Raw genomic sequence first — 25,381 nt, 5'->3', positions numbered from 1 at the left:
TGTAGGAAAGATCTAAGCTTCTCAACTATGAAAAGACTTGCAGAAAAGCATTTGAAACTATGTAATTGTGTTTTATATTAAGTTAAATATTGAAGCATCTAGTGTATGATTACTAGGTTATTTCTGGATATTTAAAGAAAAATTTGATATGGAACATTTTAAAAGACTACCGAATTTCTGATAATATTGCTTCTGTTTTATGTTTTGTTTTTTTTTGGCCATGAGGCATGTGGGATCATGGTTTCCTAAAAGGGGTTCAAATCCTTGTTCCCTGCATTGCAAAATGAAGTTTTAACTGCTGGATCACCTAGAAAGTCCTCTATGTAACTTCTTTATGCCATATGTGTTTAGAAGTTTGAAAGAAGTAGGCATTGATGATGTGAGTAATGGAAAATGATAAAAAAAAACAAATGCATTTTTATTTCATTTACTTTAGACATCATTGGAAGCTGAGAAAACACAATGTTAAGAGAAAATTACACAGAAGTGACTGAGTTTATCCTCCTGGGACTGACAGATCGAGTTGAGTTGCAGCCTGTCCTTTTTGTGGTCTTCCTAGTCATCTACCTGATCACAGTCTTCGGCAATGTGAGCACGATTTTGTTAATCAGAGCTGACTCAAAGCTTCAGACTCCAATGTACTTCTTCCTCAGCCACCTCTCCTTTGTAGATCTCTGTTATGCCACCAATGTCACTCCTCAGATGCTGGTCAATCTTTTATCCAAGAGAAAAACTATTTCCTTCCTTGGTTGCTTTATACAGTTTGACTTTTTCATTTCTTTGGGGCTCACAGATAGCTATATGCTCACAGCAATGGCTTATGACCGCTACACGGCCATCTGCAAACCCTTGTTATATGGCAGCAAAATGTCCCGAGGTGTCTGCCTCTCTCTCGTTGCTACGTCTTATACTTACGGCTTTGCAAACGGTCTTGCACAGACCATCCTGATGCTCCACCTCTCCTTCTGTGGACCCAATGAAATCAACCACTTTTATTGTGCAGACCCTCCTCTCCTAGTCCTGGCCTGCTCAGACACTCATGTCAATGAAACTGCCATGTTCGTGGTGGCTGGTTCCAATCTCGTGTTTTCTCTCACCATCATCCTCATTTCCTACATTTTCATCTTTACAGCCATTCTGCAAATGTGTTCTCCAGAAGGGAGGCACAAGGCCTTCTCCACCTGTGGGTCTCATCTGACAGTTGTCACTATGTTTTATGGCACACTGTTCTGGATGTATCTGAGGCCGCCTTCTGAGGCATCTGTAGAACAGACCAAAATTGCAGCTGTTTTTTATATCTTTCTGAGTCCTATGCTTAACCCTTTGATCTACAGCCTTCGGAACAAAGATGTTAAAAGAGCAATAAGGAGAGTAATGCAAGAGAAAATTTTTGTTTAATTAGGTACACATTTGGCCAGACGTATGTAATAGATTTGTATTTTCTGACCGATTAGAGAGAATTTTAAATTGATAAGTCACTTTTTGTCATTGACTTAGTTTTTCCTTTTGCAATTCACTTATGAAATGTGAAAGAATCTGTCAGATCATTAGCTTGTGTCATTTCAGTGTATTTAAAAGGAACACCACGTGGAAATTCAATGACAAGACCAGACAGCATTGCTATTTTTGTAATATTAGTAAAGGACAGATAATTCTGTGCACAGTACTCATAAAGGTAGAAAGTTATAAAAGGCAGAATTACCAATGATCCTAAGACAATGCCAATTTGTTTGATTTGAGGGGTTTAATATTTTCCAAATTATTTTCCAAAACTTGTCAATCGTATAAGGAGGAAAGTTTTTTCTTTGGTTGGTTGGTTTTTTCCTTTGTTCACATTATATATCCAAGATCTTTGGGTATCTTAAATTATTACTTAAGAACTATACTAACGGAATCCTCATTGATTAAATGTTTGACAGAAATGCCAAATTTCCTTTAGATTTTTAAAAATTATTTCTTAAAAATTTTTTTTAACCAATATGCCTCCAGCACTAACTTATATTAGGCTTTCACTTTTTTTTTTTTTAAATTATGCTCTGTTAACAGCTCACAGACAAAAATAGTGAATGATATAAAGAACACTTTTCAAAGCATAACTAATCATCATTAAGTTTTCACACAATGACGCTTATTTCAAATTTGCACAAATCTCCATTTCATGGACCTGACTGCTCACCTTTGGCGTCTCCCCCGGGACATACAAGTTGGGGAAGCTCACGATGCTGGAAAACTCAGAAGAGATGAGAGTTGAGCAGAACTTGGTTCTGTTAAGTAAATCAAGTTGATTTTTTAAAAAACTGATTTTTCTAAATTCCATGTATATGCGTTAGTATACTGTATTGGTGTTTTTCTTTCTGGCTTACTTCACTCCGTATAATAGGCTCCAGTTTCATCCACCTCATTAGAACTGATTCAAATGTATTCATTTTAATGGCTGAGTAATACCCTAACCCTAACCCTGTATATGAGACAGCAAAAGAGACACTGATGTATAGAACAGTCTTTTGGACTCTGTGGGAGAAGGAGAGGGTGGGATGATTTGGGAGAATGGCATTGAAACGTGTAATATCATATATGAAACTAGTCGCCAGTCCAGGTTCGATGTACGATACTGGATGCTTGGGGCTTGTGCACTGGGACGACCCAGAGGGAGGATATGGAGAGGGAAGAGGGAGGAGGGTTCAGGATGGGGAACACATGTATACCTGTGGCGGATTCATTTTGATATATAGCAAAACCAATACAATATTGTGAAGTTAAAAAATAAAATAAAATTAAAAAATTAAAATGAATTATGGTTAAAAAAAAGAGTGAGTGCAGTTGAAAAAAAATAAAAATAAATAAAATAAAGTAAAAGACAAAAAAAAAAAACTGATTTATAACTGATTTGTAATTTTAAGTTTCAGGTATACAACATTTGAAAGTCCCCCAGTCATGTCGGACTCTTTGTGATCCCATGGACTGTAGCCTGCCAGGCTCCTCTGTCCATGGGGATTCTCCAGGCAAGAATACTCAAGTAGGTTGACATGCCCCTCTCTAGGGTATCTTCCCAACTCAGAGATCAAACCCAGGTCTCCCACATTGCGGGCAGATTCTTTAGAGTCCGAGCCACCAGGAAAGCCTGGTGTTCAGCATAGTGATTTACAATTTTTAGAACGGTTATAGAGGCTTTTCCAGTGGCTCAGTGGTAAAGGATCTGCTTGCAGTTCAGGGGACTCAGAAAATGCAGGTTTCAGAACTGGGTTGGGAAGATCCACTGGTGGAGAAAATGTTTAAAAAGCAGTAAGAAGAGCAATTCAAGAGAAGCTATTTGCCAAATAGTGTAGACATTTTGGTCACTGGCATGTAACATACCTGTATTCTCTGATCAATCAGTGAGCACTTTAATTTAACAAATCATTTTGCCTATTGACTATTCTTTTCCTTTTATAATTCACCTATGAGACTTGGAAGAATGTTATCAAATTGTTAGTTTTGACTCAGTATATTAAAATAATACCACACATATGTTAAGACACAAGACCAAACAGCATTGTCATTGCTCTATAAAATTAGCAAAAAAACAGATTATTCTATCTACATTACCCATAGTCACCAAATATGTGAACTTGCTTGTTGGATTTTTTTTTTTTGTATTTTTTATTAAAATTATATGAAGTGAAAACCTTTAGGAATCTCAGGTTATTACTCCAAGATATATCTTTAGCTATTAGTACTGGTCCAATAGAATCTTCATTCATAAGATTGTTGAAGTAAATCCTAAATATCCTACAGAATATTTTTATTATATATTTTAAGTGTTTTAATCTATCTATATCCCCATCACAAAACTAGTTTTGAGGTTCCATTTTTTTGTTTTGTTTTGTTATGAACAATTTCCAGCATACATCCAAAATATAAAGCAGTATAGACTACCAGTGTCAGGATAACTAGCAGTGTTAGGATATCACGCAATGCCACATTTTCATTTTTTTCTATTTTTTTTAATTTTTAACTTTACAATATTGTATTGGTTTTGCCATATATCAACATGAATCCACCACAGGTATACACGTGTTCCCCATCCTGAACCCTCCTCCCTCCCCATACCATCCCTCTGGGTCATCCCAATGCACCAGCCCCAAGCATCCAGTATCGTGCATTGAACCTGGACTGGTGACTCGTTTCATATATGATATTATACATGTTTCAATGCTATTCTCCCAAATAATCCCACCCTCTCCCTCTCCCACAGAGTTCAAAAGACTGTTCTATACATCAGTGTCTCTTTTGCTGTCTCGTAATAACCTCAGATATGCAGATGACACCATCTTTATGGCAGAAAGTGAAGAGGAACTAGAAAGCCTCTTGATGAAGGTGAAAGTGGAGAGTGAAAAAGTTGGCTTAAAGCTCAACATTCAGAAAATGAAGATTATGGCATCCGGTCCCATCACTTCATGAGAAATAGATGGGGAAAAGTGGAAACAGTGTCAGACTTTATTTTTTTGGCTCCAAAATCACAGCAGATGGTGACTGCAGCCATGAAATTAAAAGACACTTACTCCTTGGAAGGAAAGTTATGACCAATCTAGATGGCATATTGAAAAGCAGAGACATTACTTTGCCAACAAAGGTCTGTCTAGTCAAGGCTATGGTGTTTCCTGTGGTCATGTATGGATGTGAGAGTTGGACTGTGAAGAAGGCTGAGTGCCAAAGAACTGATGCTTTTGAACTGTGGTGTTGGAGAAGACTCTTGAGAGTCCCGTGGACTGCAAGGAGATCCAACCAGTCCATTCTGAAGGAGATCAGCCCTGGGATTTCTTTGGAAGGAATGATGCTAAAGCTGAAACTCCAGTACTTTGGCCATGTGATGCGAAGAGTTGACTCATTGGAAAAGACTCTGATGCTGGGAGGGATTGGGGGCAGGAGGAGAAGGGGACGACAGAGGATGAGATGGCTGGATGGCATCACGGACTCGATGGACGTGAGTCTGGGTGAACTCCGGGAGTTGGTGATGGACAGGGAGGCTTGGCGTGCTGCGATTCATGCGGTCGAAAAGAGTCGGACATGACTGAGCGACTGAACTGAACTGATACAGGATTATTATTACCATCTTTCTAAATTCCATACATATGCATTAGTATACTGTACTGGTGTTTTTCTTTCTGGCTTACTTCACTCTGTATAATAGGCTCCAGTTTCATCCACCTCATTAGAACTGATTCAAATGTATTCTTTTTAATGGCTGAATAATACTCCATTGTGTATATGTACCACAGCTTTCTTATCATCTTGGAGCATAGTTGATTAACAATGTTGTGTGATTTTCAGGTGTACAGCAAAGCGACTCAGTTATAACTATACATGAATCTATATTTTTCAAATTGTTTACCCATTTAGATTATTGTAGAATATTGAGCAGTCCTCCCTGTGCTATAACAGCAGGTCCTTTTATTTCATTGTTTCAGAAACTCAGATCCATCACCTCTCCATGTCATGGACACTAGGGCTCATCTTTGGCATATCCTCCTGAAGCATATCTGGGGGAAAGACTATGACACTGAAACATGCTTAGAAGAGATGGGAACTGAGCAGAGCAGCGTCCTATTAACTCTATCCAGTAAATTTTTTTTATCAGATCTTCAGTGTTTGAATTTTCAGATATGAAAATGGAGAACGATGATGTGGACTTGCCTATTTTCTTTTGTAGTTTTTGAAACTATTTAGACTATATTATTAGGTCTTATCAACTGCTAAACTGGTATTATTCCTTTTATCACTTATACTTTCTTTCCCTTCTATGATGTATAAAGTCTAAAAGCCTGATTTGTCTGATATTCACATATATTTGACTGTTATTTTTTGTTTTTGTTTGGTTATGTCCAGTATGTTTATTTTTACCTTTTTATTTTCAGGCCCAGAGTCCTTTTGATCACTATTTCTTATTTTATTGTGGATATTGCCACTTTTGAATAATTCTGACAACTTAGTTTGTGCTTTCCACAAACTTTTTTGTGCTTTTTCTCCTCTTTACCTACTGTGAATTAAATCATATTTTGCAAGTTTCTTTCCTTTTTAATCCTTGTTTGACTATGACACAGTCTATTTTCTATTATTAGTAAGTTCGCTTAAATTGTGTATGCATACTTGTCTTAACTTAGTCTTCGTTAATCAGTATATCTACATTGTTATTAAATAATGAAAGGAATATGCTGCTGCTGCTAAGTTGCTTCAGTCGTGTCCGACTCCGTGAGACCCCATGGACTGCAGCCTACCAGGCTTCTCCGTCCTTGGGATTCTCCAGGCAAGAACACTGGAGTGGGTTGCCATTTCCTTCTGCAATGCATGAAAGTGGAAAGTGAAAGTGAAGTCGCTCAGTCGTGTCTGACTCTTAGCGACCCCGTGGACTGCAGCCTACCAGGCTCCTCCGTCCATGGGATTTTCTGGGCAACGGTACTGGAGTGGGGTGCCATTGCCTTCTCCCAAAAGGAATATACAATATTTTAATTATGAATTCATCCTGCTTCTAACTTATAAACTGTCATTTGCAGGTATAGAATAAATCATCAATAGTAAATCATTTATTAATGAACTTTAAATATTATCTTTATTGTATATGATTACAGTTATATTAAATGGTGATTCAATGTTCATGTTCCTTTAACTTTCATGACATTTATCAATTTTTCTCTCACTATTATAGTAACCCACTCCAGTATTCTTGCCCGGAGAATCCCATGGAAGGAGAAGCCTGGTGGGCTACAGTCCACAGGGTTGCAAAGAGTTGGACATGACTGAGCGACTTCACTTTCACATTATATGGCACCCATTGTTCATTTATGGTTTAGTTTTCTTCTGTGTGATATATATCCTTAATCAGTTCTTTCAGTGAGAGTCCCTCTCTATCCACTTATCTGAGAATATCACTTGTCCATTCTCAGAGGAGAATTTATTTGGGTATGAATGTAGAAAGACAGATACTTGCTTTCAGTATTTAAAATGTCTTATATTCTGGCTTATTTTTGTTCAGCTATGCAGGCGGCTGCGACGACCGGTGCACTAAGCGTGGCCGAGAGGAGCTACCCCACGTCTGAGGTCAGGGGCAGAAGCCAGGAGGACACAACGCCCGAAGGGCGGTGGCCAAGAGGAGTTACCCCACGTCCGAGGTCAGGGGCAGAGGCCAAGAGTGCCAGGCTGCGATGGCGCAGGAACGGCCGAGAGGAGCTACCTTGTGTCCAAGGTTGGGGGGGCGGCCGAGAGGAGCTACCAGGCGTCCGAGGTCAGGGGCAGTGGCCAGGAGGAGCTACCCCACGTCTGAGGTCAGGGGAAGCGGCTGGGAGGAGCTATCCCACACCGACACGCCCAAGGCCAGAGGTGGCAGCTGGGAGGACCAACCCCATGTCCAAGGAGCCGTGGCTGCACAGGCACAGGAGGGCCTAGAAGAGCTATCCCACGTTGAAGGTCAGGAAGGGTGGCGGTGAGGAGATACCCCTCGTCCAAGGTTAGGAGCAGCCACTGCGCTTTGCTGGAGTAGCCGTGAAGAGATACTTAGCCCAAGGTAAGAGAAACCCAAGTAAGACGGTAGGTGTTGCAAAAGGGCATCAGAGGGCAGACACACTGAAACCATACTCACAGAAAACTAGTTGATCTAATCACACTAGGACCACAGCCTTGTCTAACTCAATGAAACTAAGCCATGCCCGTGGGGCAACCCAAGATGGGCGGGTCATGGTGGAGAGATCTGACAGAATGTGGTCCACTGGAGAAGGGAATGGCAAACCATTATTCTTGCCTTGAGAACCCCATGAACAGTATGAAAAAACAAAATGATAGGATACTGAAAGAGGAACTCCCTAGGTCAGTAGGTGCCCAATATGCTACTGGAGATCAGTGGAGAAATAACTCCAGAAAGAATGAAGGGATGGAGCCAAAGCAAAAAGAATACCCAGCTGTGGATGTGACTGGTGATAGAAGCAAGGTCCGATGCTGTAAAGAGCAATATTGCTTTGGAACCTGGAATGTCAGGTCCATGAATCAAGGCAAATTGGAAGTGGACAAACAAGAGATGGCAAGAGTGAATGTCAACATTCTAGGAATTAGCGAACTGAAATGGACTGGAATGGATGAATTTAACCCAGATGACCATTATATCTACTACTGCAGGCAGGAATCTCTTAGAAGAAATGGAGTAGCCATCATGGTCAACAAAAGAGTCAGAAATGCAGTACTTGGATGCAATCTCAAAAACGATAGAATGATCTCTGTTCATTTCCAAGGCAAACCATTCAATATCACAGTAATCCAAATTTATGCTCCAACCAGTAATGCTGAAGAAGCTGAAGTTGAATGGTTCTATGAAGACCTACAAGATCTTTTAGAACTAACACCCAAAAAAGATGTCCTTTTCATTATAGAGGACTGGAATGCAAAAGTAGGAAGTCGAGAAACACCTGGAGTAACAGGCAAATTTGGCCTTGGAATATGGAATGAAGCAGGGCAAAGATGTACAGAGTTTTGCCAAGAAAATGCACTGATCATAACAAACACCCTCTTCCAAAAACACAAGAGAAGACTCTACACATGGACATCACCAGATGGTCAACACCGAAATCAGATTGATTATATTCTTTGTAGCCAAAGATGGAGAAGCTCTATACAGTCAGCAAAAACAAGACAAGGAGCCAATTGTGGCTCAGATCATGAACTCCTTATTGCCAAATTCAGACTTAAATTGAAGAAAGTAGGGAAAACCACTAGACCATCGAGGTATGACCTAAATCAAATCCCTTATGATTATACAGTGGAAGTGAGAAATAGATTTAAGGGCCTAGATCTGATAGATTAGAGTGCCTGATGAACTATGGAATGAGGTTTGTGACATTGTACAGGAGACAGGGATCAAGACCATCCCCATGGAAAATAAATGCAAAAACCCAAAATGGCTGTATGAGGAGGCCTTACAAATAGCTATGAAAAGAAGAGAAGCGAAAAGCAAAGGAACAAAGGAAAGATATAAACATCTGAATGCAGAATTCCAAAGAATAGCAAGAAGAGATCAGAAAGCCTTCCTCAGTGATCAATGCAAAGAAATAGAGGAAAACAACAGAATGGGAAAGACTAGAGATCTCTTCAAGAAAATTAGAGATACCAAGGGAACATTTCATGCAAAGATGGGCACAATAAAGGACAGAAGTGGCATGGACCTAACAGAAGCAGAAGATATTAAGAAGAGATGGCAAGAATACACAGAAGAACTGTACAAAACAGATCTTCACGACCCAGATAATCACGATGGTGTGGTCACTGACCTAGAGCCAGACATCCTGGAATGTGAAGTCAAGTGGGCCTTAGAAAGCATCATTACGAACAAAGCTAGTGGAGATGATGGAATTCCAGTTGAGCTCTTTCAAATCCTGAAAGATGATGCTGTGAAAGTGCTGCACTCAATATACCAGCAAATTTGGGAAACTCAGCAGTGGTCACAGGACTGGAAAAGGTCAGTTTTCATTCCAGTCCCAAAGAAAGGCAATGCCAAGGAATGCTCAAACTACCACACAATTGCACTCATCTCACACTAGTAAAGTAATGCTCAAAATTCTCCAAGCCAGGCTTCAGCAATATGTGAACCATGAACTTCCTGATGTTCAAGCTGGTTTTAGAAAAGGCAGAGGAACCAGAGATCAAATTGCCAACATTCGCTGGATCATGGAAAAAGCAAGAGAGTTCCAGAAAAACATCTATTTCTGCTTTATTGACTATGCCAAAGCCTTTGGCTGTGTGGATCATAATAAACTGTGGAAAATTTTTCAAGAGATGGGAATACCAGACTACCTGATCTGCCTCTTGAGAAACCTATATGCAGGTCAGGAAGCAACAGTTAGAACTGGACATGGAACAACAGACTGGTTCCAAATAGGAAAAGGACTTCGTCAAGGCTATATATTGTCACCCTGTTTATTTAACTTATATGCAGAGTACATCATGAGAAACGCTGGACTGGAAGAAACACAAGATGGAATTAAGATTGCCGGGAGAAATATCAATAACCTCAGATATGCAGATGACACCACCCTTATGGCAGAAAGTGAAGAGGAACTCAAAAGCCTCTTGATGAAGGTGAAAGTGGAGAGTGAAAAAGTTGGCTTAAAGCTCAACATTCAGAAAACGAAGATCGTGGTTTCCAGTCCCATGACTTCATGGGAAATAGATGGGAAACAGTGTCAGACTTTATTTTTTTGGCTCCAAAATCACTGCAGATGGTGACTGCAGCCATGAAATTAAAAAACGCCTATTCCTTGGAAGGAAAGTTATGACCAACCTAGATAGCATATTGAAAAGCAGAGACATTACTTTGCCATCAAAGGTCCGTCTATTTAAGGCTATGGTTTTTCCAGTGGTCATGTATGGATGTGAGAGTTGGACTGTGAAGAAGGCTGAGTGCTGAAGAATTGATGCTTTTGAACTGTGGTGTTGGAGAAGACTCTTGAGAGTCCCTTGGACTGCAAGGAGTTTCAACTAGTCCATTCTGAAGGAGAGCAGCCCTGGGATTTCTTTGGAAGGAATGATGCTAAAGCTGAAACTCCAGTACTTTGGCCACCTCATGCGATGATTTGACTCATTGGAAAAGACTCTGATGCTGGGAGGGACTGGGGGGCAAGAGGAGAATGGGACAACAGAGGATGAGATGGCTGGATGGCATCACTGACTCGATGGACATGATTCTCAGTGAACTCCGGGAGTTGGTGATTACCAGGGAGGCCTGGCGTGCTGTGATTCATGGTGTCACAAAGAGTCGGACATGACTGAGTGACTAATCTGATCTGATCTGATTGAGGTTAATAGATTCAAGGGAATAAATCGGTAGGTAGAGTGCCTGGGGAACAACGGACGAGGATTCATAACATTGTACTGGAACAGTGATCAAAACCATCCCCAAGAAGAAACACAAAAAGGCAAAATGGTTGTCTGAGGAGACCTTACAAATAGCTGAGAAAAGAAGAGATGTGAAAGGCAAAGGAGAAAAGGAAAGATATATCCATCTGAATACAGATTTCGGAAGAATAGCAAGGAAAGATAAGAAAGCAAACCCAAGTGATCAGTGAAAAGAAATGGAAAACAATAGACTAGGAAAGACTAGAGAATTCCTCAAGCAAATTGGATATACCAAGGAAGCAGTTCATGCAAAGATGGGCTATGTAAAGGATAGAAATGGCATGGACCTAACAAAGCAGAAGATATTAAGAAGAGGTGGCAAGAATACACAGAAGAACTATACAAAAAAGACCTTAATGCCCCAGATAACCACTATGGTATCATCACTCACCTGGATTCAAGCAACCTGTAGTGTGAAGTCAAGCGGGCCTCAGGAGGTATCACTATCATCACTATGAACAAAGCTAGTCGAGGTGATAGATTCCCAGCTGAACTATTTCAAATCCTAAAGGATGATGCTGTGAAAAAGATGCACTCAATATGTCAGCAAGTATGGAAAACACAGCAGTGGCTATAGGCCTGAAAAAGGTCAATTTTCATTCCGGTCCCAAAGACGCAATATCAAAGAGTGTTCAAACTGTCACACAATTGCACACATTTCACACACTAGCAAAGTAATGCTCAAAATTCTCCAAGCCAGGCTTCAGCAATACATGAACTGTGAACTTTCAGATTTTCAAACTGGTTTTAGAAAAGGCAGAGGAACCAGAGATCAAATTGCCACCATCTGCTGGATCATTGTAAAAGCAAGAGTTTCAAAAACAACAACAACAAAAAAACCAAACATCTATTTTTGCTTTATTGACTATGCCAAAGCCTGTGACTGTGTGGATCACAATAAACTGTGGAAAATTCTTCAAGAGATGGGAATACCAGACCACCTGACCTGCCTCTTGACAAACCTGAATGCAGGTCTGGAAGCAACAGTTAGGACTGGACATGGAACAATGGAGTGGTTCCAAAAAGGAAAAGGAGTAAGCCAAGCCTGTATATTGTCACCCTGCTTATTTAACTTATGTGCAGACTATATCATGAGAAACCTTGGGCTGGATGAAGCACAAGCTGGAACCAGGATTGTGGGGAGAAATATCAATAACCTCAGATATGCAGATGACACCACCCTTATGGCAGAAAGTGAAGAGAAACTAAAGAGCTTCTTGATGAAAGTGATAGAGGAGAGTGAAAAAGTTGGCTTAAAGCTCAACATTCAGAAAAGTAAGATTATGGCATCCAGTCCCATCTTTTCATGGCAAATCAATGGGGAATCTGTGGAAATAGTGACTGACTATTTTTTGGGGTCCAAAATCACTGCAGATGGTGACTGCAGCCATGAAATTAAAATATGCTTTCTCCTTGGAAGGAAAGTTATGACCAATCTAGATAGCATATTCAAAAGCAGAGACATTACTTTGTCAATAAAGGTCCATCTAGTCAAGGCTATGGTTTTTCCAGTAGTCACATATGGATGTGAGTGTTGGACTATAAAGAAGGCTGAGTGCCGAAGAATTGATACTTTTGAACTGTGGTGTTGGATAAGCCTTTTGAGAGTCCTTTGGACTGCAAGGAGATCCAACCAGTCCATCCTAAAGGAGATCAGTCCTGAGTGTTCATTGGAAGGACTGATGCTGAAGCTGAAACTCCAGTAATTTGGCCACCTCATGCAGAGTTGACTCATTGGAAAAGATCCTGATGCTGGGAGGGATTGAGGGCAGGAGGAGAAGAGGATGGTAGAGGATGAGATGGTTGGATGTCTTCTCCAACTCAATGGACACGAGTTTGGGTAAACTCCGGGAGTTGATGATGGACAGGGAAGCCTGGCCTGTTGCAGTTCATGGGGTTGCAACAATTCAGACACGATTGAGTGACTGAACTGAACTGAACTGAACTGGAGAACTAACACATGAGTAGAAAGTGGATCTCCTTTGGTGATGTAATGTGCTGAAGAATAAATTAGAGTTTATAGGGTATTTGGGAAGTATAAAACAGAAGGGGATAAATTCAATCTCAGGTATAATGACAGAAGAGTGAGAAATGCATCACAAGGGACTAGCCTTGAACTTGGCCTTATAAGATAAGTAGAGTTGCAGAAGAAAAAATAGTGCAGGGAGATAACGATTATGCACCTCACTTGTGACCATGAATGTAGCTATGGTTAGAAGTATAGTTACCTATAGATACAGCTATAGGTACAAGAATAGGTAAAAGATGGAAATAAAATAATAGTTCAGTATTAAAAAAAAGAAAGAAACTGAAACAATGGCTTAATAGAAGTAAAGCAGCCGTGTATGACAATATTCATTTTGAGTAACATCTAGAGTATTAGAAAAATCATTTCAATTGTAATAAAATGTGTACCTTCTTATCTCCTTTGGTTGCATTTGTTTCAAGTGTAGAAAATGCCCCTCACCAATGACACTGCACTAAGAGAATTCATTTTCCTGGGGCTCATGGATCACCCAAAGCTCCAGTCTCTCTTCTTTTTAGAAGAGAGTTTAGAAGAGAGTGTTTCTGGTCATTTACCTGGTCACCCTCCTAGGCAACCTGAGCATGATGGTTTTAATCAGACTGGACTCTCACCTTCACATGCCCATGTACTTCCTCCTCACTCATTTATCCCTTGTAGACTTGTGCTATACCTCTACTGCAGCCCCACAGATGCTGACTAACCTGGTATCTCAGAAGAAGACCATCAGCTTTGCTGGTTGTTTTGCACAGTTATTTTTTCATAGCACTTCTCCTCACTGAGTTTTACATGCTGACAGCAATGGCCTATGACCACTATGTGGTCATATACAACCCTCTGCACTACAGTGTGAAGATGTCCAGGTGCATCTGCAGAAACTTGACTCTTCCAGGCCATCCTGACTTTTTGTTTGAACTTTTGTAGATCAAATGTTGTCAACCATTTCTACTCTGCTGACCCACAACTCATTAAGTTTGCTTGGTCTTAAACTCATGTCAAAGAGCTTTATTTGCTCATATCAACAGGCTTCAACCTCTGCAACTGCCTCATCACCATCCTGTGTCTTATGCTTTCATTCTTGCTGTCATCCTCAGGATCAAATCAGCAGAAGGAAGGCACAAGGCATTCTCCACCTGTGGTTCCCACGTGACGATTGTAACCCTATATTATGGGGCAATCTTCTGCACATATTTAAGATCACCAACAGATAAGAATGCTGAAGGATCCAAGATAATAGCTGTTTTCTACACCTTTGTACGTCCAGTACTTAATCCATTGATTGACAGCCTGTGGAACAACAATGTAAAACAAGCATTGAAGAGGATCCCGAAGAAATATGGTCACTCAGACGGCAACGCCTCCAATTTCCAATAAACGGTAACTCTTAACCTTTGACTCAAAGGCCTTTGCATTATCGTGATGGGTTTTCAGGTTCTTTATGACTATATCTGCCGAAGTCCAGCTCCAGCAGCCAGGGAATCAGCCTGAAGGGGTGAGTGGTGTCGGCGGGCAATGATGTAGCCTCTGACTCAAAGTACAGGACTACATGTTTATTTCAAGCTTCAGGTTTTCTTCTATACTTTGACAAAAGCATTAGGTCATAGGTTTGACATTTTTAGTTTCCCCCACCCAAATTTATTGTCTCCAGAAATCATTGTTGTCCTACAAACAGAGTTCCTGCTTCAGCGATTCTCTCAGAATCAGCTTTACTATCTACTTCCTCTTATGTGTCCTATACTTAACTTGTGATTACATTGTGACTCATGCTACATTCCTCAGTTTATTTCTTATCTTTCTAGATCCTGTTTGCCCCTAGTATCTAAAGATTACTGTCTCCTAAAAAGGCTTCTTAAGATCACTGTCTCCTAAAAAGGCTTCTATCTATTCTTAATTAACCCTAAGCTCAGCAAACTTCTTTTGCCATAAACATTCCCCTCACAAGCAGGTCTCAGATAGCAATCCTTCCCCTGGCCTCAAGCTGCGGCCTATGTGCTGATCCTGGAACATTCTTTGTAAAGATTCTTGAATAAATGTCAGTGGTTAACTTTATGGATTATTTTCTGGGCACAACTGCAGAAGGCTTTGTGCTTTCTCATGCTCCTGTCAAGAACAATAAGCACCTTAACATTCTTTCCAGCCAACTCAACCAAAGAAAGGAAGAAACAAGTCAGAATCACAAGAGCTAACTCCTTCATGCCGGGACCGTGCCTGCGGAATGAGGAGAGGGGGTTGGGGCCGTACCTCCATTTTATCAGTAATGCCTAACGCGGCTCCCGACATATGTCTTTATGGAAGAATATTTCACCAAAAAATACTCAGGTCTGGAACAATGAACTACACTTATTAGTCTAGGCTGTTGCCCTTCAATGTTGTCCATGAACCAGGAGAAACAGCATAACTTTGGAGGTCTCAGCTCCATGGAGGCAAGGTGCATGTGTAGTTTTGCCCACTGTTTGAAATGAAGTGAACATTTTTCACAAAACCTGTGAATAAGATGATTCTCAATAAATATTTCTTGAACTATTATTATAGCCCTTTCTCATTATGGAGAATTAAGTGCAATCTCTACATACTACCACTTTCCAGAATGGTCTTCATGAAGAATTCTTAACAATCTAAAATCCTATTGTGTGACTTTAAATATGCATGTCTCACCTTTCCCACTGTGAAAAGGAAATGGTTTAAGGACACAAATCATCATTTACGTTTCTATTATACTCTCTATATTCATAGCAAAGTGCAAGCAAAAGTTTTTCCTTGAAAATTTATTAACTATATAGATTAATGAAGAAATGAATGAATGAATGATTGCCTCTACCCAGAATGTAGCACTGTGTGAGCTTGCCACATTTCTTTCCTAAACAACATGATATTAAAGACCATCTATTAATCTGTTTAAACCCTTTCTCAAAATTTATTAATAGCAATATGACAGAGAAAGTTAATTATCCTCCACTGTCCTCAGTTTCCCTTTTGTAAAGTGAATATAATAATACTGATGACCCAAAGAGTTTGTGAGGATTGACTGAACTAATCCATGTAAAGTGGTGAGGTCAATGCCTCACACATATTAAGGATTTGATGTCTATTACCCATAATCAATTATTTCCATTCATTTTTTTCCCCTGCAGTTGTTAAACAAGAGAGTCACTCACCCCATATGATCTCCCTACAGAATTTCAAGTATGAGGGATGAGGTTGTGTATTCAATAAATGCAAATATACCTGGGAAGCAATATACAAGAAGACAAGGAGTGCAGTATATTTGCTGAATTATACACTGCACACACTCCTTAAATTATTCATCAATATTTGTTAACTTTTTTTTTTTTTTTGGGCCACATCATGAGACACATGGCATGTGGGATCTTGATTCTCCCCATCAGTGCTTGTTGATCAAGTATTAATCTCCAGGGCACAAGCTAAACTGTGGAGATTACAGTTCTTACAGATAAGAGATTGCAGTGTAGTGGTGGCAACAGAAATATTAGTAGGAGATGAAAACTGAGTGTGTCAGCCCAGGATGGGGCAAAGTGGTGAGACAGAGTGGAGGACGGAGGTGAAACCCAGTTCTGTGGAGGCAAGAAAGCATCCTCTGAGAATCCTTCCATGTAAGCATTTCCTAGTTTCAAGATTAACATGAACCAGAGGAGAACAAGGAAAGCACTGACTGAAAAGAAACTGAAACAAGAATTTTAAAGAAAGGTGAGAGAAAAAGGACAAACTGACTTCACGTTAAGGAAAGGCAGCTTCCCTTCCCATAGTTGAAAAAGTGGTTTTGAAAGTATGTTTGCTATTAATTTCTCATTTAAATGCGTTCTTCTCTGCAATCACCCATTTTCTTTTTCTTTTTTTCAGTTTTCTAACTTTATTGAAGCTTTCAGTGGCTAAGTCAAAGACCTCTCTTGGCAAATGTCACATTGCACTTGAAAATATATGGGTTATTTTCAAATATATTTTGATATCAATTTCTAACATAATTCTCCAGTGATAATAAGAGAACAGACTCTGTATGGTTTAAATACGTTCAGACCCTGAACATTTTGCACCCTCTTTTATGTCCCTGGATATGTTCCAGTGTCTCTTAGTTTATACTCTGTGGGAACTTGAATAGAATTTTTATCTTACTGTTGTGTGAAAATTGTATAAATCTTAATTATGTTGAATTGATTTGGGGTGTTTTGAGGACTACTATACCCTTCTATGTTCCTATGTATTTTTTTAATCAATTTTTGAGAGTTTGATATTAAAAATTCAACTAAAAATTTATTTTCATACTTAAAAATAATTGTAAAATATAGTGGAACTATATGTCACTTCATTCTGTATTTCCCAAGTCTCCTGCATATGTGTTATCACACTTTCATAACTTAAAAAATAAAAAAAGAAAGAAAAAGAAAAACTAGTCAGTTGAGTACAGGAAGGCAGAAATTCAAAACCTAAACCAGTCCAGGTTTGATGCATGATACAGGGTGCTCAGGGCTGGTGCACTGGGATGACCCAGAGGGATGGGATGCGGAGGGAGGTGGGAGGAGGGTTCAGGATGGGGAACACATCTATACTCGTGTCTGATTCAAGTCAATGTATGGCAAAACCAACACAATATTGTAAAGTAAAATAAATAAATTAATTAAAAAAAAAACCTACCCTGCCACTGTCTAGACATGTGGCATAGGCTTTACTCTTCCTTTAGTGGAGGTCTGATTCTTTAGCTGAAATGACAGGAAGGAGTCCCTACCTCCAAGTGTCATTTTGAGGAATCAATTAAATTGCCAAGGGAAAGTGCTCCACACAAGAAGTGCTCAATAAGGTGACTGCCAATTTCATAGTCTATTTCATAGTCCTGTTCATGCCTAATCTTGCCCAAGACATGGATGTCCATTAGAAAGGACATTGCTAAGAGCTCTGGATTTTAGGAGAAGAGGAAGTTTCAGTATAAAAGAAAAATAAAACATAAAATAAGACCATCTTCAAAATGTGAAAATGAAATCATTGCTTGCCTTCCATGTCACTCTCAGGGCAAGTAATAATTTAGAAAATATGAAAAAATATGTCTGAAACACATGATTAGCTCTTTGATCCCATAGTGTTACAGTGAATCCCTGAAGGGCTGATGCCTAATGACACACTTGTTTCTGCTGCTGCTAAGTACCTCTGAGATTTGCTTTAAGAACAGGTTCCTACCTCCCAAATCCTGCTAGAAATACATCAATGGTATTCAGCTTAGAGAGGCATCAATGAACTTTCCTAAACAGACGTTGAGAAAATGGGTTCATACCCAAACCAGAAGTAAGTCTTTGTTTGTCTTATTTTTAAGTCAACAGGAGATTGTTGTAAAATCTCAAGCAGGTCCACCAACTTTTACACTGTTTGACCAAAATATACAAATGCAAATCTCTATGTTTCACTTGTCTGGAAAATCCCATGGACAGGGGAGCTTGGTAGGCTGCAGTCCACGGGATCGCGAAGAGTCAGACACGACTGAGTGACTCACCTTCACTTTCATGCATTGGAGAAGGCAATGGCAACCCACTCCAATGTTCTTGCCTGGAGAATCCCAGGGACAGCGGAGCCTGGTGGGCTGCCGTCTATGGGGTCGCACAGAGTCGGACACGACTGAAGTGACTTAGCAGCAGCTGTTGTTCAGGCACCTAATCATGTCCGACTTTTTGCCACTCCATGGATTGCAGTGCACTAGGCTTCACTGTCATTCACTATCTCCTGGGGTTTGCTCACACTCATGTTCATTGAGTCTGTGATGCTATCCAACCATCTCTTCTGTTGCCCCCTTCTCCTCCAGTTCTCAATCTCGAGCTCTAGCCCACTGAGCTGGGTTCCTCTCTAGGGTGATCTCATCAGAGCTGAACTCTTCTTCCTGGACTCTGGTACCTTGCTTTCTTTCTTCCTTCCATTTCTTTTTTGCAGAACAGGATACTCTCCTGCTCCATATACCCTATTGTCAGTTCTGCTGGCCTGAGTGCTGTAGGAATGGCTGATTTCATGTGCATGTAACTAATGCCGTTGACAGGGCTCTGTTTTCAGAAACTTTACAGATTAAATATGATGTTCTTCCTCACTGTCTTAATTATCCTTAATTAATTAATTAATTAATCCTTAATTATTTTTGAACAAGGATGTTGTATATTTTCTCTGTTACTGGATTGTGTCTATTGTGTAGATTGTCCTAGTTACCCAGGTTTAACAATTTGTAGCTTTCTCCTGTCCTTGACAGAGAAGGCAATGACACCCCACTCCAGTACTCTTGCCTGGAAAATCCCACGGACGGAGGAGCCTGGTAGGCTGTAGTCCATGGGGTTGCTAAGAGTCAGACATGACTGAACGACTTCACGTTCACTTTCATGCACTGGAGAAGGAAATGGAAACCCACTTCAGTGTTCTTGCCTGGAGAATCCCAGGGATGGGGGAGCCTGGTAGGCTGCCATCTATGGGGTCTCACAGAGTCGGACATGACTGAAGCTACTTAGCAGCAGCAACTGTCCTTGAATTGCTCCTTTGCTGTCTCTTCCTCCATCAGAGAGAGGCTCTCCTTGGCTGTGAGGGAGTAAACCCACAAATGCCCTATTAAGAAGATGCTCACCTGTCATTCTAGGCTAAAAAAGGTAGCCAGGTCAGCTGTGATTTTCTTTCTTACTCTCCATAGGTGTTTTGGTATCTCGCCACCTATCAGTACTCCTGCTGCCCTCCAGTCGGGGTATGGCTGGATTCACACAGGTCACTGAGACAGTGAATCAAGACCTTTTCAGATCCCAGAAGCAATCATTATGTGACATGTAATAAACAAGTCCTTCTGCAATAGTGGAGTGGTCCTTCAGTCTAATTTCCTGCCATGTCTTAATAAACCTGAAATTTCTACATCCTGATCTTTTTCTTTCTAGCATTTTCTCTTCCAATAACTACTACCTCTTCTCTCTCTGGTATTCTTGGGTGTCGAAGAACATGAAAAATCTCCTAAGCCACCTTGTTGCTGGCATACAAGCAGATAACCTGATTTCAGCTTATTCATTTTTAGACACTTCTTATAGGAAAGCTGAAATAAACCACCAATTAACTTCTTTTTCTCCAGTGAATGTTGTGGTATCTTGATAAAATCTCATAGGCAGAGATAAATCAGTCTCTCAGTGAAGTGAAACATTTGTGCTTTAGTGGAGGTATCAGCTCTGACTTTCTGCATTCTTCTGTATGAATTCTGTACATGCACATATAGACCTCAGTGCAGTTCAGTTCAGTTGTTCAGTCGTGTCTGACTCTTTGTGATGCCATGAACCACAGCAGACAGGCTTCCCTGTCCATCACGAACTCCCAGGGTTTACTCAAACTCATGTCCATTGAGTCAGTGATGCCATACAACCATCTCAGCCTTTGTAGTCCTCTTCTCCCACTTCCAATGTTTCCCAGAATCAGGGTCTTTTCCAATAGGCCAGTTATTCACATCAGGTGGCCAAAGTATTGGAGTTTCAGCTTCAGCATCAGTCCTTCCAATGAATATTCAGGACTGATTTCCTTTAGGATGGACTGGTTGGATCTCCTAGTTTACCAAAGGACTCTCAAGAGTCTTCTCCAACACCACAATTCAAAAGTATCAATTCTTCATGACTCAGCTTTCTTTAGAGTCCAACTCTCACATCCATACATGACCAATGGAAAAACCACAGCCTTGACTAGACGGACCTTTGTTGGCAAAGTAATGTCTCTGCTTTTTAATATTCTGTCTAGGTTGGTCATAACTTTTCTTCCAAGGAGCAAGGATCTTTTAATTTCATGGCTGCAGTCACCATCTGCAGTGATTTTAGAGCCCCTCAAAATAAAGTCTGTTGCTGTTTCCATTCTTTCCCCATCTATTAGCCATGAAGTGATGAGACCAGATGCCATGATCTTAGTTTTCTGAATATTGAGTTTAAAGGCAACTTTTTCACTCTCCTCTTTCACTTTCATCAAGATGCTCTTTTGTTTTACTTCACTTTCTGCCATAAGGATGGTGTCATCTGAATATCTGACATTATTAATATATCTCCCAGTAATCTTGATTCCACCTTGTGCTTCATCCAGCCTGGCATTTCTCATGATGTACTCTGCATATAAGTTAAATAAGCAGGGTGACAATATACAGCCTTGGTATACTCCTTTCCCGATTTGGATCCAGGGTGTTGTTCCATGTCCACTTCACATAGACCTACAGGTTTCCAAATGTATCACACATGGTATCTTTGCCTCTGGTCCTTATCCTTCCTAGAATATTCTCCTTTGAATTCCTGATTGATTTTTCTTTCTCTTTCAGATTGTTATTTAAAAAGTCCCTTTTACATGAGTTCCTTGTTAATGTTGCTGTTTAAAATCTAAACAACCTTTCCTTCATTTTCTTTCTTTTCCTCCATGCCAGAGTCATCTGAAACACTAATGATTTATTGTGGCATTATCCTTCTGTGTCCACTAGAATGTGAATGCCAGAAAGGCAGGGATTTTGAAGCTTTGGTTCATTTTTCCATCTACAGTGCATAAATACATAATGTATTAATTATCAATAAATACTTTTGGACTACTCTGTGATCTCTGTAAAGATTTTAGAGTAAAACAAAACAGATATTACTATTTCCATTTAAAATAAGGAAATGAAGTGCCTTCCGGGTAAGAATCATTATCTACTATCGGTAACTACTATTAGCATATTCCATAGATGTATATTAAGTACTTAATATAAAATGGAAGGGAGGTATAGGTACAAAAGCACGTTTTAAAAACTGTATTTCTAAATTATAACTACAGTAAATTTTAGTGACTTATTTGGAAATGAGACAAGAATTGGGCAAGTTTAAAAAAATGAAGTGTGAGAGAAATAAAAACATAAAAGCATGTGTGGAGTACAAAAGAGGGGACTCAGTACTTATTTAGAAGTGACGATGAACTAGTAAGCCACAAATTGTCATATGTCTAGATAGATGGAGGTCATATTTAATAACTTAAATACCTTTTATGCCAAGCTTGTTTCTTTTCTTTATGAAAACACTCTGTCATTGTTGTAGACCATCCTCAAAATACTGTGTAAGAATTAATTTCATCTAAAAATTCTTTGTTCATTGATTTGTCATGTGTTTATAGGACTCTGGTGACTGTGCCTTTGTGTTTTGGTTTGTAATTATATTTTTAAAGTGTGATTCTGGGAACATCTGTGTTAGGATCATCGGGATAAATGTTAAGTGTGAGACTCCACTGTCCCATGAGACTTTCTGACACAGATGTTCTGTAGATTATCTTGATTAACAAGCTTCTTGGAGCAATTGTTTTGTCAGTTTGTAAGCCCCTGTTTTTCCTGTGAAAGATATAACACTGTGAATCATTCTGTGGGAATTCAGAATAAAAGATTGCAAGTAGTTTGGTATTTCATGCTCATGCTATTTTTTTTTCTTTTCTATTTTACCTGCTACTGCTAAGTCACTTCGGTCGTGTCCAACTCTGTGCGACACCATAGACAGCAGCCCACCAGGCTCCCCTATCCCTGGGATTCTCCAGGCAAGAACACTGGGGTGGGTTGCCATTGCCTTCTCCAATGAATGAAAATGAAAAGTGAAAGTGAAATCACTCAGTCATGCCCGACCCTCAGTGACCCCATGGACTGCAGCCTACCAGGCTCCTCTATCCATGGGATTTTCCAGGCAAGAGTAGTAGAGTGGGGTGCCATTAAAGTAGCATATAAATATGCCCTTAGAAATCACAGAACAGTAATGAAGAATAATTTACTCTGTCCTTGAAGAACTAACATATAAGGAGCAAGTGGATCCATTTTAGTGATGTAATGTGCTAAACAATAAATGAGAGGATATAGGGTGTGTGGTGGAAGTAAAAAGCAGAAAGGGAGTAATTCAGTTTTATGTATGATGGGAGAGGAGTGAAAGTACTTCATAAAGGACAGCCTTGAAGCTGGGGCTATAAAGGTATGTAAAATGCAGAAGCTTAGAAAGTGCAGGGAGATACGGAATATGCAGTTCACTTACACATATGGACATAGCTATAAGCATAGTTATCTTTAGGTACAGATGTAGGTACAAGGTAGGAAGGAAATAAAGGAAGGAAATAAAATAATAGTTCTGTATTAAAGAAGCTGAAACAATGGCTCAGTAGAAGCAAAACTTCATCTTACAATAGTATTCATTTTGAATGATCTGGAGGTATAGATAAAAATCATTTCAATAGTAATAAAAAGTGCATCTTCATGTCTCTGATTCCATCTGTTTCAAGTGCAGAAAATGCCCTTCACCAATGACACCATACTAAGAGAATTCATCCTCCTGGGGCTCACAGATCGTCCAGAGCTCCAGCCTCTCCTCTTTATGCTGTTTCTGGTCATTTACCTGGTCGCCCTCCTAGGCAACCTGGGCATGATGGTGTTAATCAGACTGGACTCTCACCTTCACACACCCATGTACTTCTTCCTCACTCATTTATCCTTTGTAGACTTGTGCTATACCTCTACTGCAGCCCCACAGATGCTGACTAATCTGGTATCACAGAAGAAGACCATCAGCTTCGCTGGCTGCTTTGTACAATGTTACCTTTTCATAGCACTTCTCCTCACTGAGTTTTACATGCTGGCAGCAATGGCCTATGACCGCTACGTGGCCATATGCAACCCTCTGCACTACAGTGTGAAGATGTCCAGGTGCATCTGCATAAGCTTGGCCACATTTCCTTATGTCTATGGCTTCTCAGATGGACTCTTCCAGGCCATCCTGACCTTCCACTTGACCTTCTGTAGATCCAACATCATCAACCATTTCTACTGTGCTGACCCGCCACTCATCAAGCTTTCTTGCTCTGATACTTATGTCAAAGAGCATGCCATGTTGATATCAGCAGGCTTCAATCTCTCCAACTCCCTCATCATCATCCTGACTTCTTACGCCTTAATTCTCACTGCAATCCTCAGAATCAAATCAGCAGAAGGAAGGCGCAAGGCATTCTCCACCTGTGGTTCCCACATGATGGCTGTAACGCTATTTTATGGGACACTCTTCTGCATGTATGTAAGACCACCAACAGACAAGACGGTGGAAGAATCCAAGATAATAGCTGTTTTCTACACCTTTGTAAGTCCAGTACTTAATCCATTGATCTACACTCTGAGGAACAAATATGTAAAACAAGCACTGAAGAGAGTCCTCAGGAGAAACATAGTCACTAAGATGGCCATGCCTCAATTTCCAATAAATGGTTACTCTTAATCTTTGGCTCAAATGTCTCTACATTTATAAGATCAGTTTTCATATTCTTTGTGTCTGTGTTTCAATTGTTCTTCGGACTGAGAATAAATAAGCTGTACTTAGTCTAGACTGCTGTCCTTTAATATATTTTCCTGGGTTGACAGTAGTAACATCTCCTTGGATATTGTTAGAAATGAAGCATAGAGTTCTGCACCTCAGATCAACTATTTCAGAACTGCTTTTAGAATGAAATTTTAGGTGCTTTGAAGTCATTTCATTTTGAGGAGCCCCTCTCTAAGTGAAAATTCCTACTATGTATTCCCTGGAGCACAGGTATGCTCTTACTGCTGATAATAGTAAACAGGATACACATGCTGTGAGCTCAGTTCTTTGAATTTATTTTCTTTTTATTGTCATCTATTTTGAGGGGCTATGAATCTTTAAGAAGACCAACCTTCTGTACTCTTCCCCTAACTTACTAAGTAAAACTGAACTATGGGTCATGATAGCTTTCTGGTTCTTATGAATGCACTTGTTTGATGGTCAGTCTGGAATGAGAAGAGAGAAGAATATAATCATTCTTTTCCTAGACAGCTGTTTGTGGATCTGGTTTGTGGCCTCTGATCTGTAGGGACCTACTTTCTCCCTCAGATCTGCGAGTGTGAATACACATACTCAGATCTAGGGAAAGAAAAAATGTTTTTTGTGTCATTGATCTGAAAAAGGTAGATTACTTGGGATTACCTTTTACTTTCTTTTCTAGATTTTTTAACAAAAATTGGAAATATAGTTTTGAGTCTTGTTTCTTTTCTTATGCAAAATCTTTATATATTTCACATATGTATTGCTTGAGCTAAAAGTCATTCACTTTGCTATATTTTATCCCTGAATTTGTAATATATATTTTTTTCTGTGCCTTTGTTAACTTGTGTGCTATTTAGATGATAGTGCTTAATTAACCGGAGAAGGCAATGGCACCCCACTCCAGTACTCTTGCCTGGAAAATCCCATGGACGGAGGAGCCTGGTAGGCTGCAGTCCATGCTAAGGGTCAGACACAACTGAACGACTTCACTTTCACTTTTCACTTTCATGCATTGGAGAAGGAAATGGCAACCCACTCCAGTGTTCTTGCCTGGAGAATCCCAGGGATGGGGGAGTCTGGTGGGCTGCCGTCTATGGGGTTGCACAGAGTCAGACATGACTGAAGTGACTTAGCAGCAGCAGCAGGGGGG

General features: G+C 40.0%; 2 protein-coding genes and 1 pseudogene across 2 annotated transcripts; all 3 read left to right on the top strand.

Annotated features, from left to right (window-relative positions):
* Positions 1-462: 462 nt before the first annotated feature.
* On the top strand, positions 463-1,398 carry LOC139187266 (olfactory receptor 5M5-like). Its single transcript, XM_070803272.1, has one exon. It carries the CDS (start codon positions 463-465, stop codon positions 1,396-1,398), a length of 936 nt encoding a protein of 311 aa, XP_070659373.1.
* A 9,967-nt stretch (positions 1,399-11,365) lies between these two features.
* On the top strand, positions 11,366-14,308 carry LOC139187265 (olfactory receptor 5M11-like; annotated as a pseudogene).
* An 8,885-nt stretch (positions 14,309-23,193) lies between these two features.
* On the top strand, positions 23,194-24,168 carry LOC139187264 (olfactory receptor 5M11-like). The gene has a single exon (XM_070803271.1). It carries the CDS (start codon positions 23,194-23,196, stop codon positions 24,166-24,168), a length of 975 nt encoding a protein of 324 aa, XP_070659372.1.
* Positions 24,169-25,381: the final 1,213 nt, after the last annotated feature.

The sequence above is a fragment of the Bos indicus genome, chromosome 15 (genome assembly GCF_029378745.1).
Source record: "Bos indicus isolate NIAB-ARS_2022 breed Sahiwal x Tharparkar chromosome 15, NIAB-ARS_B.indTharparkar_mat_pri_1.0, whole genome shotgun sequence".
NCBI lineage: Eukaryota > Metazoa > Chordata > Mammalia > Artiodactyla > Bovidae > Bos > Bos indicus.
The sequence above is the reverse complement of the archived record's forward strand: the minus strand, read 5'-3'. Positions and strand labels throughout refer to the sequence as shown.